This window comes from Perna viridis, chromosome 11 (genome assembly GCF_037379345.1).
Source record: "Perna viridis isolate PV_CMFRI_1.1 ecotype Kerala chromosome 11, ASM3737934v1, whole genome shotgun sequence".
NCBI classification, from domain to species: Eukaryota; Metazoa; Mollusca; class Bivalvia; order Mytilida; family Mytilidae; genus Perna; species Perna viridis.
The window spans coordinates 34925136-34943057 of record NC_142455.1 but is presented as its reverse complement, the minus strand read 5'-3'; the positions used below and the strand labels follow the sequence as shown (position 1 = coordinate 34943057).

Here is a 17922-nt window from a genome sequence, read left to right as displayed (position 1 = left end):
TGTAATCCAGGAACAAAGACCCGACATGGAAAACAGACATACACAACAAAGAACATAAAGTATTAAACATTGTTTCTAGAACCTGTATGTGTTTCTGTGTTTGATGTCACATGACAATACATTGAACATAGTTTCAGAGCTATATCTACTCATACAATGATGTTAATTTGAAAATTTTGTTCTGTGGTTTGACGGTCAGTGATCTGTTACGTAGCAGTCTTTATAAACATGCAAGTCGAAACCCCAACGAATGTACTTTTATGTTTCATTCAGAAACAATTACAGACCACACATCAGTCTTGGTAAGTCATTCTGTAGTTGCACTTCTAAATGACAACTATATACCTTGTGTATGAAATTGGCACTTTACAGGAATTATTGCTATTTATTTCGTTTAGTTTGTTTGATTTTAGTGGAAGATGAATGTATGGTTTTCTTATAAATACAGATATGAGTACAATAGGACTATCCTTGCGTAAAAATATCGGTTGGTTTTTCTCACATATACTATAGGCAATGTCTGAATTTCATATGGACTAGTACTTAATAATTCATTTATCAACATCTAATTTGATATTATTAATTGTACACAAGGTTATGTGCTGTTAAATATTCGAATCCTGAAGACGATTTGTTTTGGTTGCCTGTGATGGTATACTTGCAGGAACATAAAATCTAGGTGATAATTAAAACCTGGTGATACCGTGAGGTCAGGTACCATAGCTACCAGTTGGCTAACCCAATAATTAAAAAGGTTTTGAAAATAGCAGGAGTGTGGTGAATTAGGTCTACTCTATTAGTGATTAATGATAACAAGCTCTTATAAAGATATTTAATTTTATTCATGAACCCTCGATATTTCATTATAGTTCATATTTCATATAGGTCAAGTTGTTAGTAATGAAGTTATATTTCGTAATGGTATTCACTAAAAAAGACACATATCTATATTATTATAAATTCAAATAAAGAGTACTAAACACAGTTCTAATGTTAACTACTATTATATCGTATAGATTTGATTTCTGAAATTTGGTTGAAATGAAGTTGTGTTGCCTGTGGACATTAAAACAACAAAGAAAAAAGAAGAAATAAAACAATGGGCATTACTATAATAGTCTTGAATATAACTGGGTCTGTGTCTATTGAAAACATTATGGTACAGATATGATATAGATACGAATCATTAAGTATCCCATCCAGCGAAGTTCTAATCGTAAAACGTGTGGATGAACAGTCATTACAATTAAGTATTTAAATACATAATGAAAATAGTATTTAAACTATTTATGAATTATTGAGTTGGTTATCGTCGTCTGAATTCTACGAATACGTTATTCTGCACATTTATAGATATTTATGCGGGATTGTGTTCCTTATAAGACATTCGTAGATACTAAATCTTTTGTTTGATTGCTGTAAGTTATATCATTTATCGATGCCCACTGAACTGTGATCATTACTCACACTCACAGATACTGCACTCGATTTTTTAATCTTTACATACATCACTATGACAAAACATATAACGATTAATGATGAAATAGTTCCTCCAACTGTTTTTGCAGTTATTTCACCAACTGCTTTTTCATTATTGTTGCTTTTGCTACTTGATAGCACACTGGCATCGTTGTTTGAGTGAGGAAATAAAATGTCTGAAAAAAAAGGTTGATTATCAAATGAATTACAACAGTTATTTTATTTGAAGCAAAGGATCCTTTTTCAATTGAAATTCTATGTACAAATACATGTAACCATTGAAAATTAATTGCCACTTATTCTAACAACTCGTGTCAGGAATAAGTTCATATAATTGTTTCATGTAATTATATTAACAATTCATTTTAAGCTTTGTCTATAACAATTCCTGAACTTTTAAAAGGCGGATCAATTCCATTTAATCTTCAAAAATTATAGGACAGAACCATCTTTCTTTTCCCTGACAATTACCGTGCTCGCCAAATGTTGACAGTTCTTTTTTGAATGATCGATAAAATACAAAAATACCAATCATATATATATATATATAACGTCTCAGAATGTGACGACTCTATTCTCTACACTACTCCATCGGATCAAATTGATACAGGGAAGATAACGTAAACTTATAGAAGGGTCTGAAAAATTCACAACGATGTTAGAACTGTTCCCTCCGCAGGACTCGAACTCGTACCACTGTGATATCTATGGCAACACCGCCTGCACTAAGTCCAGCGCCCTAGACCACTCGACCAGCTAGGCTATATAAAAAAATATAGCTTTCGCTGGCCGGGTGATTCCTCCTCGTAGGATTAATCTAGGGGTGTAACTTAGCACACGATGTATGGTAGTACGGGACAGTTCATCTAGGTGTTATTATGTAGGATAGAGGATCAAATTAATGATGCATGTCACAACAAATCAATATTATACAACGTCTCAGAATGTGACGACTCTATTCTCTACACTGCTCCATCGGATCAAATTGATACAGGGAAGATAACGTAAACTTATAGAAGGGTCTGAAAAATTCACAACGATGTAAGGACTGTCAATTTTGCGAAGCAATTTTTTGTCGTTCCCTCCGCGGGACTCGAACATCGTTGGGAATTTACTATGCAATACAAATGCATTCATTGACCATTTATTAGTTTCCGTGTTTCAATAAAAAGCTAACACTACTTATGCATTAGTTATTGAGACCCTCACTGCTTTTTTAACTGATTAACAAAACATTGATAGGGTTTTGATGTCGTCAGGCTTACGTTAGACAAACGTTGCTTTGTCGTTAGAAAGACGCTAAAACTTCAATTCAACGATCTACATATATGATCAAGCGCACATGATCGTGTTGCAAACGCACCTCTCGCGTTCGTGTAACGTGCTTCTAAATTTAAATGAACACATAGGCACACAAAACTTTAAGCATGTTCAGACTTATGCGACTCGCCTGACGTTAAACAATTTAAGCTGGTGTTCATAAATATGTTTTACTGTATTCAGAGCGAATCTATAATCTATGAAACGGAAGCAAGCGTGTAAAAAAATATTCTCAAACGTTGGAGCTGTATCTCAAAGTTTGACAGGGTCACTATTCACTGTTTTTTTTTTCTATGCCTCAACATAATGTTTGGTTATTTGTGCAAAATAAAGTTAAAAATGCATCTGTTATAAATAAATATAACCACAGCTGTCCACATGAACACACATTCCCATATGATAAAACTTATGTAAATTATTAGTTCAATATCTATTTGTAATTTCCGATGATGTACTTTCTTCCTGTGTTGTAGGAACATCTGTCGAATAATAAGATGCATTAATGTAACACAAAACTGATAATAGCAGGTTTATGTCGAAAGTTTCATTGTGTGGTTATCAGTTCATTCAAAATATGATTCATATGAATATTAATTGTGAAGAGCTTTATTATCATATACGTTTAGATTAGTTTTCATATATGTATATATAATTTTAAAACAATTTACAATAACAAAAGCCAACATTTTTTTAATGTCTTTTTTTCAAATTCCGTCAACACTGTTTAAATTATTTGCGAATATCCCAGTCCTTTAATTTCTTTGTCTGCTTATTCCTTGATTGTTCATAGTTTTAAGGAATCTTATATACTTATATCTAATCTGTCAAAAATATCATAAACTTAAAAAAACAAAATCACTGTTTCACTTTTTTGTGCTTCATTTGTAGCTGAATATCAAACTGTACATAGTTAATACAGGTCCAGGATGTTTTAAATCCAAACGTCGTGTCAAACATGATGTTTTTACTTCCAATTGTAAGCATTTACTCTCAGGCCAATAGTATTTACATACATGTTAATACATGGATTTGTGAGTGCACGGATTTTGTCAAATAAATTTTTTAACCACGGAGACGTTCAGAATTTGTAAAACCATGTAATATCGTAACTACAGAAGTTGTATGATTGTCATCACAATATGATTGACCAACATGAAGTTTTTCTCACAGACGTTACAATATATCTTCAATTTATTTCCAGTTCTTACCGGAATGACAACTAATTTAAACTTGACAGATACTAACCGCAGTTTTTTAGCTCCTTTGTTATAACTGTATATGAGCAAATCAAAGGATTCAATACGGTATTTTCTCATTTACAATTACAATTGTATAATGTTAGGTTGTTTTATCGATGTTCGCATCAAATCAAATATAATATCATGCTATGTTCCGGGATTGTTACATAAATAGTTGGTACATGCGTATTATCTCGTGCTTTATTGTAATTTATTATTATACTATTTTAATTTGTTGATTTTGGATCAATTCACAATTTTTTTTATTCACATCATGATATTTTGTTGAAATAAAAATTGCCCCCAAAGTGACTCGTGTTGGAGAGCTTCATTACTGTACCAATACTTTACCGGATTACACTCACTTGTAATGTGATTGGTGCCGCGCGCTGGCTGGGCATCAAATGTTTACCATTACGGAACACCTCACTCACGTTTTTTTTTGAGTTCATTATGCACGTGCTTTATTTTTTAATTACCCCTTCTACCTTTATATATAAGTGTTTATGTGTAAGCTTTTCAATTCGGCTTGCTACATTGTCTTTGTCGATTGTTTGTTTCCCTGTTTTCATGTTCAGGCCATGTAGATGGATTTTGTTCATTTGTTGACACTTCGATATTTGTTTTACTATTATTTATCGGCATTGTGATATTGTTTGTAAACTTGACCGCAAGATACCTAAGTATAAAAAAGGTAAACAAAAGGCATAAGCAGAGTCAATTGATTCAATTAAAAAAATAAGCATTTATCCAAATGCAGTTAAAACTCTTCTGTGGCGGATCAAGAGGTGTAACATCAAGGATTTAAAATTCTCCTTTAAGAGAAAAATACACTTTCATTGCAAAATAAGAACATAATATGGTTGGTTTAATCTACCATTACAATTTTAAATGCTTGTAGCAAGTCAGGATCATTACGATTCTTTCCTACTTATCGGTTTTTGACTTGATATCATTATTTTTTGTTATACGGACTTTTCGTTTTGACTACACTTATTTTACTATTTTTTACCATTTATTACAACGATAATTTTGTCATTACACTTGATCATGGCTCCACTTTTCTTAATTTATTCGTCGAGACCATACTTATCAATATTTTTAAAATCCTGTATATTCGATAAGACATGTATAAGAGCTACATAAAAATGAATTTGTACTGACAACCACTATAGGTTTGCCTTTGCAAAGCAAATGAAGTTACACATGTATAACTTACCTTCAAATATTTGTGAAATTACTCATATTGGTTACTTTTTTTCTGTAGTCATAAGAAATGATTCTAGTTATTACACTTACCAATCTCAATAAAAGACAACAGGAAACCACGTTTTTGTGTAATGTCATCGGAATAAAATCTAACAGAAAACGAAGAGCCACTGCTTGTATATGTTTCTGTCGGCTCCCATCTGTCATTCTGACATAATTTAGCTACAGTGGTTTCTTAAAATAGAAATGCGTTTCAAACGTCAAAATAAAGCAACGTGGAAAAAAGTATGAATGTGAAATATGTGTAGGGGATTACTGATATTTGATGATCTTTCGATATATGCAGAAAAACACATTCGAAATATAAGGAGACAATTGTCTTTAACAGGTAACCACGATTAGCATCCTTTGGTTTTGATAATTTTATCCCTAAATTTGTTCACAATGATCTACATGATTTACTACAATCATGCTTTGAGAGTTGACCTTTTACCTAAATCATATTGAACATACCGGATTCCTTTATCTCTAAGTAGTCATAACTGCAGCTGGCATGATATTCTACATCTATAAATTTAAGTTGCAGGAAAATATGAGCTTCGATTTTCGATGCCATAATTGTCCATGTGCAATTCTTATTTCTGAAAGAGTAATCAAGGGAATCAAGGTTCTAGTGATAATCAAAAGAATGTAATCCAGAGACAAGGAACAGACATACAAAACAAACATACATAACAAAGAACATGAAGTAACTAAAATCATACATACAAAGTAACAAAAGCAACTGAGAAACTCGGTCTCCACTAAAACCTGAGAGCATGGACCAGGTGCACCGGTAGGATAAGCGTCCTCTGCTTGTTTAAAAACACCCCCCGAGTTGCTCATTAAAAGTCAAGTCCGGGGTAGACAAACGAGGAATGGAAAACTATGACTCGTTGAATAAATCAGTTTTCATGCTGCAGATGGATACATCATAACGTGATGACGACCGTAAAACCTCTGTAGTGTTGACTTCAATCTTGTAGCAACATACCCCTGTTCCAGAGGCCTATTGGATAGAATTCTAGCGCGATAGATAAAAGTCTGCGTAGTTTCGGCAAGCTCTGGCATAACATATGAGTTGTGATATGAACACTCCATACGCAGGTGCTGAAGGAGTATTACCACAGATGAAAGGAAAGTTGACAATTCTGAATGAAAAGTCATCACGTTTGTCGTAAATGTTGGTCAATAGTTTTCTTTACCATCGCTTTCTAAGTAGGTCAAGATATGAGGCTGACTTTACAGTGTCTATAGTATCTTTATCTCATGTTCTTTAGGGTGGATGCGATATATCAAATCCCCAAAATTAGGATTTTTTAAAGATAATACGTCATCTATATAGACAGATCATTGCTCGAGTCAAACATAAGTTTTGAAGTATACTAATCTTCTCTAATTTTTCGAATTTAACTTACTTGAATGACCGAGGCAATTTAGGTTATATATCAATATACCCCTTTAGCTATTATGACCAATTTTAGATCTTTAATTAAGCCAACAAAATTATCAACAAAAAAAAACAAAAACAAACAAAACAATCTAAAACAAAACAAATTCCATATGTTAAATATGTACATACAACTCATATTCCGATGGGAAACCGGGACTGGATAGGTACTGTTCCACTGTGCTTGCCGTTAAACTTTGTTTAGCACCAGAACAACCAGACCCAGCTATAAGGTAAACATAAAGATGTTCATTTACACTACAAACATTGACATCACCGACATTTTACTCTGATTTTGCAATTTGGTATACAGATTTTCCTTTGTCTCTTCCTTTTAATTACTGCCTAGATTAGATTTTTTTTCAATTTGGTAATTTTGATCCATCGAGACAAAAACAAAAAAATAAATCATAAATATACACTTGCATTTCTTCAGAAAAAAACTCTGTTGATGGCGCATTGCCTGTTTGCTTTAAAAGAGTAATCAAGGGAACCAAGGTTATAGCGGTAATCAAAAGAATGTAATCCAGGGAAAAAGACCAGACATGGAAAACAGACATACACAACAAAGAACATAAAGTAACTGAAATCATACATACAAATATCAAAATCAAATGAGCAACTCGGACTCCAATAAAAACTGGGAGCATGGACCAGGTGCACCGGCAGCGTAAGCATCCTCTGCTTTTCTAGAAACACCCGCCGAGTTGCTCATAAAAAAAGGTCAAGTCCGGGGTAGACTAACGAGGAAAGGAAAACCATGACCCATCGAATAAATCAGTTTTCATGTTGCAGATGGATACAACATAACGATCCACGTGTTCATGATGACGACAATAAAACTTCTGTAGTGATGATTTCAATCTTGTAGTAACATAACTCTGTTCCAGAAGCCTATTTGTTAGAGTTCTAGCGCGATACAAAAAGTCTGCGTAGTTTCGGCAAGCTCTGGCATAACATATGAATTGTGATATGAACACTCCATACGCTGGTGCTGAAGGGATGTTGCCACAGGTGAAAGGAAAGTTGACAATTCTGAATGAAAAGTCATCCCGTTTGTCGTAAAGTTTGGTCAATATTTTTTTTTACCATCGATATCTAAGTGTAGGTCAATATATGAGGCTGACTTCACAGTTTCTGTAGTATCCATTATCTCATGTTCTTTAGGGTAGATGCGATGTATCAAATCCCCGAAATTAGGATTGTTTAAAGATAACACGTCATCTATATAGCGGAAACTGAGATTGAAGAATCTCGCCAAACGATATTCTTTCTTTCTGATCAGATCAGCTATAAAATCAGCCTCAGAAGAGTGAAGGAATAGGTCAGAAAGTAAAGGAGCACAATTTTTTCCCATTGGAATGCCGACCGTTTGTTGAAAAACACGTCCACCACACTGGACAAATTTGTTGTCGAATAAAAATTCCAGCATTTTGTTAACAACTTCCTCTGTATATGTGGAGATGATTTGGAATTATTTCTTACAAAGTATGAGGAATATGTACCAAGAACTATATATTTGTATCAGGTGTACCATCTTTTTTGGAAAAACAACGATGTATAATGTTTTTTGTCAGGAGTTTAACTGAGTATGGAGAATAGAAGTATACAGTGTTGAAAAATCATAGGTTGTAATCCTATTATATTCAGATAATCGTCTTGAACTGATTGTGTCAAAAAGATCTTTCGAATTTTTCAAGATCCGCATTGAATTAATACCACTACGGGAGTAACAAGTGTTGTGGTAGGACTGCAAACCCTCTTTGACAGTTGTGAGTATAGAAGTTAAAAGTTTTGAAAAAGGTTTGGTGGTACATTTTGCAGATCCAGCTATGAAACGTTGTTTGCATGTGAAGTTTAGGAATCCAGTACATAGACGGTAAATCCCAATCATCGTCACTGGCAGAGAGACCAAAATAGGATAGCACAGATTTATAGTTTTCCACAATCTCTTCTTTGGAGAGAGTGGTAGCAGTGTAGGTCTTACCACTGCTATTATTTTCTACGTCTGCCTCTGATAATAAACATTGGATATAAAACGTTTTGCATACAAAAACAATGTTGGTTTGGGCTTTGTCTGCTGGTACGACAACATACTTGTCATGTATAGCAGACAATGTTTTTGCTACATCGGGGTCTTTGAAAACTGTTGTAGCCTTGGCACTCATTAACCTACTTAAAACCTTCATTCGTTTCAAAATTAAAGACCTCACGGCCTTTAACCACTCTGACAGAGAATCAATGTCTTCTTGTTCTCGTTTTATCCATTTTCATGCATAGTCCTTGACAGCATCCATAAGAACTTTAAAGTTATAATTCCAATTTATGGAGCGTGGTTCGCGGTACTTGGGACCTTTAGAAAGGATATTACGCAGAGATTGGTTTTCGATAATGTTTTAATCTCCCGTAACGACGTGACTAGAAGGACCATATTTGAATGGAGAGGTTTAGCAAGAACAGTCAGGTGGTTTAGTCTTGAAGTCCTCGAATATTTTCATTTTTTCTTTCATTACATTCTTTGATTTTGTTTTCATTTTTTTGATGTTATAGACAAATGGAAATGTATGTTTCAAACATGCAAAATAATAATATTGATACAAGTTCTTAATTTAACATCCGTTTTCTTTAAAAGTACACAGATGACAGTTTCATAAAACAGAAATCATCAACTAGATAATCAGGAAATAGAAATACAAATTCCTTTTGTGTTTTGTTTTGTTTTGTTTTGTTTGTTTGGTTTTTTTTTTGTTTTTGTTTTTGTTTTTGTTTTGTTTTGTTTTATTTTTGATTATTGTTGTTTTTGATTAATCATGAGTATATTTTCTGATAGAGGAAAAAAAATGTATTCTACTACCTGAGGTCCGCATGCTTAAAATACATACAATTATACACATAATTATTGGGCATGTAAAACAGGGATATGTTTAATTGCTTTTGTTAATATTGCCCTACATATCAGCCTCAGATCTTAATATAATCGCTTGCACCCGTTTTCTCGGGGAAAAAGCTATAACGAATACAACATTTGTTTTTATTACAAGACAAACCACTAAATACGCATAGTTGCTCACCGAAATCTTTTCCAGAGATCAGATACATTTTATATCCCTTTTCGAGGTTAGGCGACGAGTTATCACTATCTGATGTGAACGTTGAATACACATTACCGGAAGCTGCTTCTTGGTATCCCAATATTGTTGTTGAACATTGATTTGTGTGAATTTGATTGCCATTGGTCGATGTTCCTGTAGTTTAGTATTGAATGCTATAGTTCTCCAAACCTAGACAAGGTCACTTATTTTAACTTTAGTAAGACGTTGACCTGATGAGGACGAAACTTTTAACCTCCCTTTTCACAATAAATGATAGATAAACAATACATATAGAATAAGCATCTATAAGATTTGTTCATTCACAGTCAGTTTGTTTACCGATAACCTTAAAGTCGTTAACAACCAAGTGCATTAATGACTTTCCAAAAAAACTTTAACTTTGGAACCGGCAGTATTATGTATAAGTATTAAATTTGAGAATTAAAGTAATGTGTTTATGTATTTATCTTACCATTGTATACATTGATGGCATCACCAGCACAATTTAAATTCATATCGGTGACTCGAAATAGTATTGTACTTCCACTGATAGATGAGGTTACTAACCAAGAACATGCTAAGTTACTGGAAAATAATTTAAAATTCATACAAACATACTAAGTAGCGTTCATTTTAAACATGAAATAGATGGTGATAAATGCATAACCAAAAAAAAAACAAAAAACAAAAACAAAAAACAAAACAAAACAAAAAACAAAACAAAACAAAAAAACAAATTCACTTTTTTCCAACAAAAACATATCCAGCCTTTGTGTAATATGGTTGCAATTTTGAGATCAAAGTCTACTGATTTTGTATGGATCTGGCAGTTAATACAGGTTATCGTCTTTGATATTGTTAATTTAAGGAGACAGGTGTATGGGTGTCTCCAAAAGGAATAAAATTATGTAAAAATATAGAGTTGTAGAACGGAAAGCATCGTTAGATCAGAGACATTTTCCCCTTCTTATTTCAACTCTAGCATTGCCAATGTCTTAATTTTTTTAAGGAATTGTACTTAAGCGGTATATATTTTTCTATATAAATATTACACAACGCAAAATGTTTTTTTTTCATGTTATGATAATGCCGAGCAAGATATATGCATATAATAAAATTAATGTTCATAACATTTATTCACTTTTCAAAGATGCTTGGGAAGTCAGCCTATATCCTATTGATTCAGCTTACCATAGTATCGCTATCCTATCCATTGTTAAACACCTAACCACACTATGCATCTTGATTTATTTATATACAGTTAAGTATGCGGTCGCAACCAAACGATTTTTAACGAAAGATGCGCACAAATTATACTCATGTATCAAAGGATATTTTTTTTTTATTTTTGAATTTTTGAATAGTCAAAAGTCAAATTGTATCATATATTTATTTTAAAAATGGTTTCATAAAATAATCGCTAAACATCATATATTATATCTAATTAGTTTGACATTTCAAGACGTTATCTATTAATACAATACTTACGTAGCATAACCATGAGGATATCCCGGTGGGGAAACCGAAATAGCAGAATACCCAACACTTAGAGTTTGAACACTGCCAGAACATTGTCCATTTACTGTACTCAATACGGAACACATTAGAGGTACATATACCAGTTTTTGCTGTACGGTTTTCATAATCCTGGGCAGTGTTCGTTACTGCAGGCTTGCTATTGTGGCCATTCAAAATAGTCTAGCAATATTTTAAAACAGCTTACGATGAATAGTTTAGTAACTAGCTAAATGCTAGCAAAACGATAGACATATAATTTAATCAAATTTTAGTATAATATTTTGAGGAAAAATGTTATTATGCATATAAGTATACATAAAATCATATGCATTATCCTATTTGCATACATACACCGTAGAGAAACAAGACGGAAGACAAAAAGAAGAAAGTAAAGCTGGGCAGATTTTTCTCACAATAAGGCCTCTGGAACAAGATTATATTGCTACAAAAGTTAAGTCATTTCTACAGAACTTTTATATGCGTCATCATAAATTCGTAGATCGATCGTTACGATGTATCTGTCAGCACCATTAGAACCAATTTATTCAATGTATCATAGTTTTGCTTTTCTCTTTAGTCTACCCAGGACTTGACTTTTTTAGCTATTCGAGGGTGCTTCAGAAAAAAAAACACAGGACGCTTAACCTACCGGTGCGTCTGGTCCATTTTCCAAGGTTTTAGTATAGTTCGAGTACCTCATTGAATTTTGTTGTTAACTTTCATATCTTGACCTACACGTAGAAATCGATGGTAAAGGAAAACTAGTGGCCAAACTTTACGACAAACGTGATGACTTTTCATTCAGAATTGTCAACTTTCCTCACATCTGTGGCAACATCCCTTCGGCTCCTGCGTATGGAGTGTTCATATCACAACTCATATGTTATGCCAGAGTTTGCCGAAACTACGCAGACATTTTGTATCGCGCTTGAACTCTAACAAATAGGGTTCTGGAGCAGGGTTATGTTGCTACAAGATTGCAGTCATCACTACAGATGTTTTATGGTCGTCATAATGAACTCGTTATGGTGTATCCATCAGCACCATGAAAACTGATTTATTCAACGGGTCATAGTTTTCCTTTCCTCGTTTGTCTACCCCGAACTTGACTTTTTATGAGCAACTCGGTGGGTGTTTTTAAACAAGCAGAGGACGCTTATCCTACCGGTGCACCTGGTCCATGCTCTCAGGTTTTAGTGGAGACCGAGTTTCTCAGTTGCTTTTGTTACTTTGTATGTATGATTTTAGTTACTTCATGTTACTTCATGTTCTTTGTTATGTATGTTTGTTTTGTATGTCTGTTCCTTGTCTCTGGATTACATTCTTTTGATTATCACTAGAACCTTGATTCCCTTGATTACTCTTTCCCTATGCCCCCCCCCCCCCCCCCAGGTACTAAGATGTGATGAGTGACTCATCCACATTCAAAGGACAAATATAAATATTAAAATAGTCTATTTAGAATGCATCTGTGGTCAGGCATTACCAACCTGGCTGCTCGGCATTCAATATAACGGGGTCTGTTTTGTGTTCGGATGATCGTTTTGTAGTTTAATTAACCTTTTTATTGTTCAAACCAGCTTCAGAAATATAAATAAATATATATAAGACATAATTCGTGGACGGGATAGTTTGTTCTCATTTTAACATGGGTACGGCATTTATCAATTTTAATAATAAAACAAATGTGTCAAATTCTCCATGTAAAAATTGCTATATTTCAAAATTCGTAAGACAAATGAAATGCAATTATATTTCAATTGTCGAAGTCATACACCTGTGTCACGAGGCTCTCTAAACCATGTAAAGATAAAAGAAGCCACCCAAGCTTCCTCTTGGTCATAATTAAGTCTATCGGGCTTGTTAATTGATATAACCCAGCGACAAAGGAAGATCGACAGAGTGTAACTAATTTACTTGCTCAATCCTGTTCAAGTCCTGAAAATGATGCACAAAGTAGTTGTGTTTTCGCCACGCGGGGTGTATGCCTCATACACAGATCATTGGACCACTCTGCATTATATATACAAGATACTTTTAAAGATTTATTAATTTTTTCGCGCACGTGGATACATTGTCAATGCTGAAACGAAGAAAGAAAATCAATAAAAGAGAACCCACTTTTAACATGACAATTCCAAAGATTTCCCTATGCCTTCTACGAATCGCTATAATCATGTTGACAGAGGAACTACAGCCCACACTATACTAACATAAACAATGACATGACGTGTTGATGAGTAAAACGTTAAATATATATTGCCTTTTAAGCTCTTTGTGTCTTTTTTTATGAATTAACGGCATTGTATTTCTTCCCTATCGTATAAGGAATATCAATAATGGAAATGTGATATCATTCCTACAGCCTATCCAATAATTTTAAAACTAATTGAGGGTCGACCAAAGTATCGGTTTACTGGGAATTCCAGTTAACTAATACTATTTTTGTATAATTAAAATGAAGTCAATTTAAATATCGAAGGATATATAATTCACATCTTTAAGAACATTTTATTTTTTCCACAAACATTCAGGTACCATTCTGTGTAATAATGAGGCAATGGGTGGCATGTCGTTTTTCTCAGTTTGTTTTCTTTCCTCATATATTTCATAGTATCATCTAACAAACAACCTGAAAGCTATTCAAATTAATCATAAAGCACATATGCTACTTATGAGGTTGACTTTATAGTTGATTTGATCAAAAAAGAATGATCATCGTTTACCGGGCACTTTCGGGGATTTAATTCACCGCATCTTCCCTATAGAACATAAGATAAAGGATACTACAGGCACTTGACCTACATTTAGAGATCGATAGTCAAGAAAAACTATCGACCAAACTACTGTGAATGTACTTTAATTCGTAGATAACAATTTTATCAAGATTAGAGAAGAAACACAACTTCGAAGATTCTTGAATCTGTGGTTGTGGTTGTGAGTTTTTCAGTATACAAATCAATGAGATCTTTTTCGTTGGGCAACAAATGTCCTGGTTTTGCCTTCCCACGAAAAGCACAAAAATCTGCACCCAAGAACAATAGTACATTCACAGTATACGACAATCGCGATGACTGTTTATTCCGTATTGTCAACGTTCCTTCCATCTATCCCTTCAGCTCCTGCCTATGGCGTTTTCATATCACAACTCGTGCGTTATGCCATAGCTTACCGTAACTACGCAATTTTTTTTGTATCGCGCTAATGTCTTACAATTAGGGTTCTGAAACAGGGTTGTGTTGCTATAATATTAAAGTCATCACTGCAGAAGTTGTATGGTCGTCATTATGAACTCGTGGATTATTACGGTGTATCCATCTGCACCATGAAAACTGATTTTTCCAATGTGTCATCGATTACCTTTCCCTTTTTGTCTTCCCTGCACTTGACTGTTGATGAGCAACTGGGTAGGTGTTTCCAGAAAAGTAGAAAACTCCTTCGGGTGCACCTGGTCCATGCTTTACGTTTTTATAGGAATCAGAGTTGATCATTTATTTTCGTTACTTTGTATGTATTATTTTGGTTATTCTATGTTCTTTGCTTGTCTTTTTCCCATGTCTTGTCGTTGTCCCTAGAGTACATTCTTTTGAATTTTGCTGACATTATGGTTCTCTTTATTATTTTTTGAGACGTCGATTTATATTCTGATTGCTTGTAGAGGGAAAAAAGTGCGGGAAACAATTTCTGCCATTTTCCCATTGTGCAAATATTGACCTAACATTGTTTGAAAAGTGCAATCTTTACAAAACAAATTTGATTATTATTTTTGAGGTTATGAGGAATAAATAAATGGGTAATGCAATATACTTTTTGCGTTTTTATTTCTTCATATGCCACACCCTATACACATTTTGCCTAATTATTAGACAGAGAAGTACCATGGTTTCATTGATCAGCCCTTTTAGAAAGTGTTTCAGGTTTTTGAAACACATTCAAGCATGAATGACACATGCAAAATATATAAAAGATGCTGACAAGCTGTAAAACAACTTTCAAGTATATACAATTACTGAAGTCATTGCTTAAACCGTAGTTTACCCTTTGTTCTTATTAATATACTCGGGTGCCGTTAAGTCATATAACCGAATTTTACTTATCGATTTATTTTAAGCAAACGCAAACGTCTCGCACCCTATGTTAGCTAACATAATCAGGCTGGTGAAAAGCTTTGTTTCCCTTACTGACACATATTTTCAAAATTCAGCACAACACAAACTTCACATTGCCAATATTCGGACGAAGCGAGTCAAATCAAATAATGAGAAATTTACATTTAACTGAAATAAACCCTTCATTTTTTAACCACACCCCCGAGTTAGTATTCTTGATTTAAATGGAAAAATATGCTTAAGAAATCAAATACAAAAAATCACAACATGGATTTATACACAGATATATAGCAATGGTAAAACATGTGTTTGACTAACGAAACTATAGTTATTCAACACAGAAACTGATAATTGTATCTTTATAAATAAAGATCAGGACAATTGTGTTTACAAAATGAGCACTGTATTCTGTACTTGTTTAATACATATGACATATGTATCAGAACAAAAAGGGTGTTCTTACCTGAACTGATGAAAAGTGGTTACCTGTGCTATGTGCTTTGAACAATCAATGCTTCTTGTGTTACAGTTGAATCTACGTATATATTGCCATTTCATCAGAACAACAAATAGATTGAAGTACTTTTAAATTGAAACATAACCCAATAGATTTTATATATCAAAATGCGTAATTTAAATTTTTAGGTAATATAGACGTTAATTAATATTTTCGTATTCATCTTAATGTTATTGTTATTAACGAAAGAAAATACATTATTTCAAATAAAGATGATAATAATTGGTTGATTGTTAGAAACATCAATATTGGCTAGCTCTTCTTAGAAAACGGTGTACAAACAACATTCATGACCATAACCGATAACTTGTAAAACATGTAATCCATAGACTGGAGATGTTAGGTTAGTATATTGCCACTAACAAGAGACTCCTAAGAGCCTGAATCGCTCATCTTGTTGAAATGACTTTTGAGGGCACTTACTCTGACAAGGACTTGTCCGAAAAGTTTGCCTCAGAACACTTTGGTAGGACTTATCAGAAGGATTATTTCATCAAACGGAAATTTCTTTATATCTATTATAGTTTTCATGATATTGGCTGAATCCTGCTAAAACATAGTTTTTTGTATTTCAAAGGAATTACTGTACCAAGGAGTCGTCCGACAACTCCGATCCATTGCAGACTTTTATAGGCCTTGAAATCAGGATCATTTCGACAAATTAAAGCATTTGGCTATACCTAATAGTCTTGGAGAAATATGAGAAAAAATTTCTGATGACCCATTTGTTCTATTTATTATTTACAGCGGTCAGGTTTTTTTGCCGGATCAGAAATCCTCAAATGAGATATATGCGGAATACCCTAGGGAACACTCATACTAAATTAAGTAAAATAAAGCCTTAAAGTGGCAATAACTCCAGCACGGCTTAACAGATTAAAGCAACAAAAAAAATGAAATCAGATATATCTCATCATGCTAAACACTTTTACGTTTGTAAACGAATTTTGCTTAAACTAATGGTTTTCGAGATATATGCGAACAACTTCTGTCTGAACCCTATATTCTATTTTAGTAAGGGTAGCCATATTTTTCGACGGATCAAAAATCCCAACATTGGTTCTATACAGAATACCAAGAATAATCAAGGAACATTAATACTAAGTTTTACTTGAACTGGTGCAGTATACGTAGTTCCATCTTCCAAATATACAGAGGAAGATGTTTACAAAATGCTGGAATTTTTAATCGACAACATATTTATCCAGTGTGGTGGACGTGTTTTTCAACAAACGGTTGGCATTCCAATGGGAACAAATTGTGCTCCTTTACTTACTGACCTATTCCTTTACTCTTATGAGGCTGACTTTATAGTTGATCTGATCAGAAAGAAAAAAATATCGTTTGGCTAGATCCTTCAATCTCAGTTTCCGCTATATAGATGACGTATTATCTTTAAACAATCCTAATTTCGGGGATTTGATACATCGCATCTATCCAACAGAACTTGAGATAAAGGATACTACAGACACTGTGAAGTCAGCCTCATATCTTGACCTACACTTAGAAATCAATAGTAACGGAAAAATATTGACCAAACTTTACGACAAACGTGATGACTTTTCATTCAGAATTGTCAACTTTCCTTTATCACAACTCATACGTTATGCCAGAGCTTGCCGAAACTAGCGCGTTATAAAATCATCTTCATCTGCATGGAAAATCCTAAACCAGTTCAACATCTGTAATTCCAAACATTTTCTTGTCTGTTTGTGCTTGCACATGCGCATGGCAATGCTCTGGATGTTACTTTCAATGATACTGATCAAATATCCACAGCAAGTTTCCACTGATTTGTAACAATTAACAAGTTGGCAATAAGAATTGTTTTTTTTTCCTAAATATTAAGCAATAGCTATATTGGTTTGACCAAATTTATTTATCTGGGAAATATTTGGTATATAAAAAAGGCCATTGAATAAATAATACTTTGCTCAAGCAGATCAAGGTT

The 17922-nt window shown here is 33.6% G+C and overlaps 1 protein-coding gene across 5 annotated transcripts; it reads right to left on the bottom strand.

Moving 5' to 3' along the window:
• Positions 1 to 820: 820 nt before the first annotated feature.
• Positions 821 to 16051, bottom strand: LOC148603869 (tolloid-like protein 2). 5 transcript variants are annotated; one of them, XM_088552162.1, is made up of 8 exons: positions 15918 to 16051; positions 11316 to 11525; positions 10300 to 10412; positions 9807 to 9980; positions 6868 to 6961; positions 5760 to 5887; positions 5337 to 5480; positions 821 to 1655 (listed from the first exon to the last, which is right to left on the bottom strand). In XM_088552162.1, exons 2-8 carry the CDS (start codon positions 11468 to 11470, stop codon positions 1429 to 1431), a joined length of 1035 nt encoding a protein of 344 aa, XP_088408288.1. In that variant the 5' UTR covers positions 11471 to 11525; positions 15918 to 16051; the 3' UTR covers positions 821 to 1428. The 5 variants fall into 5 exon arrangements, with proteins under 5 accessions (XP_088408288.1, XP_088408291.1, XP_088408290.1 ...); XM_088552165.1 differs by having other exon boundaries at positions 15941 to 15960; XM_088552164.1 differs by lacking the exon at positions 15918 to 16051 and adding an exon at positions 13263 to 15859.
• Positions 16052 to 17922: the final 1871 nt, after the last annotated feature.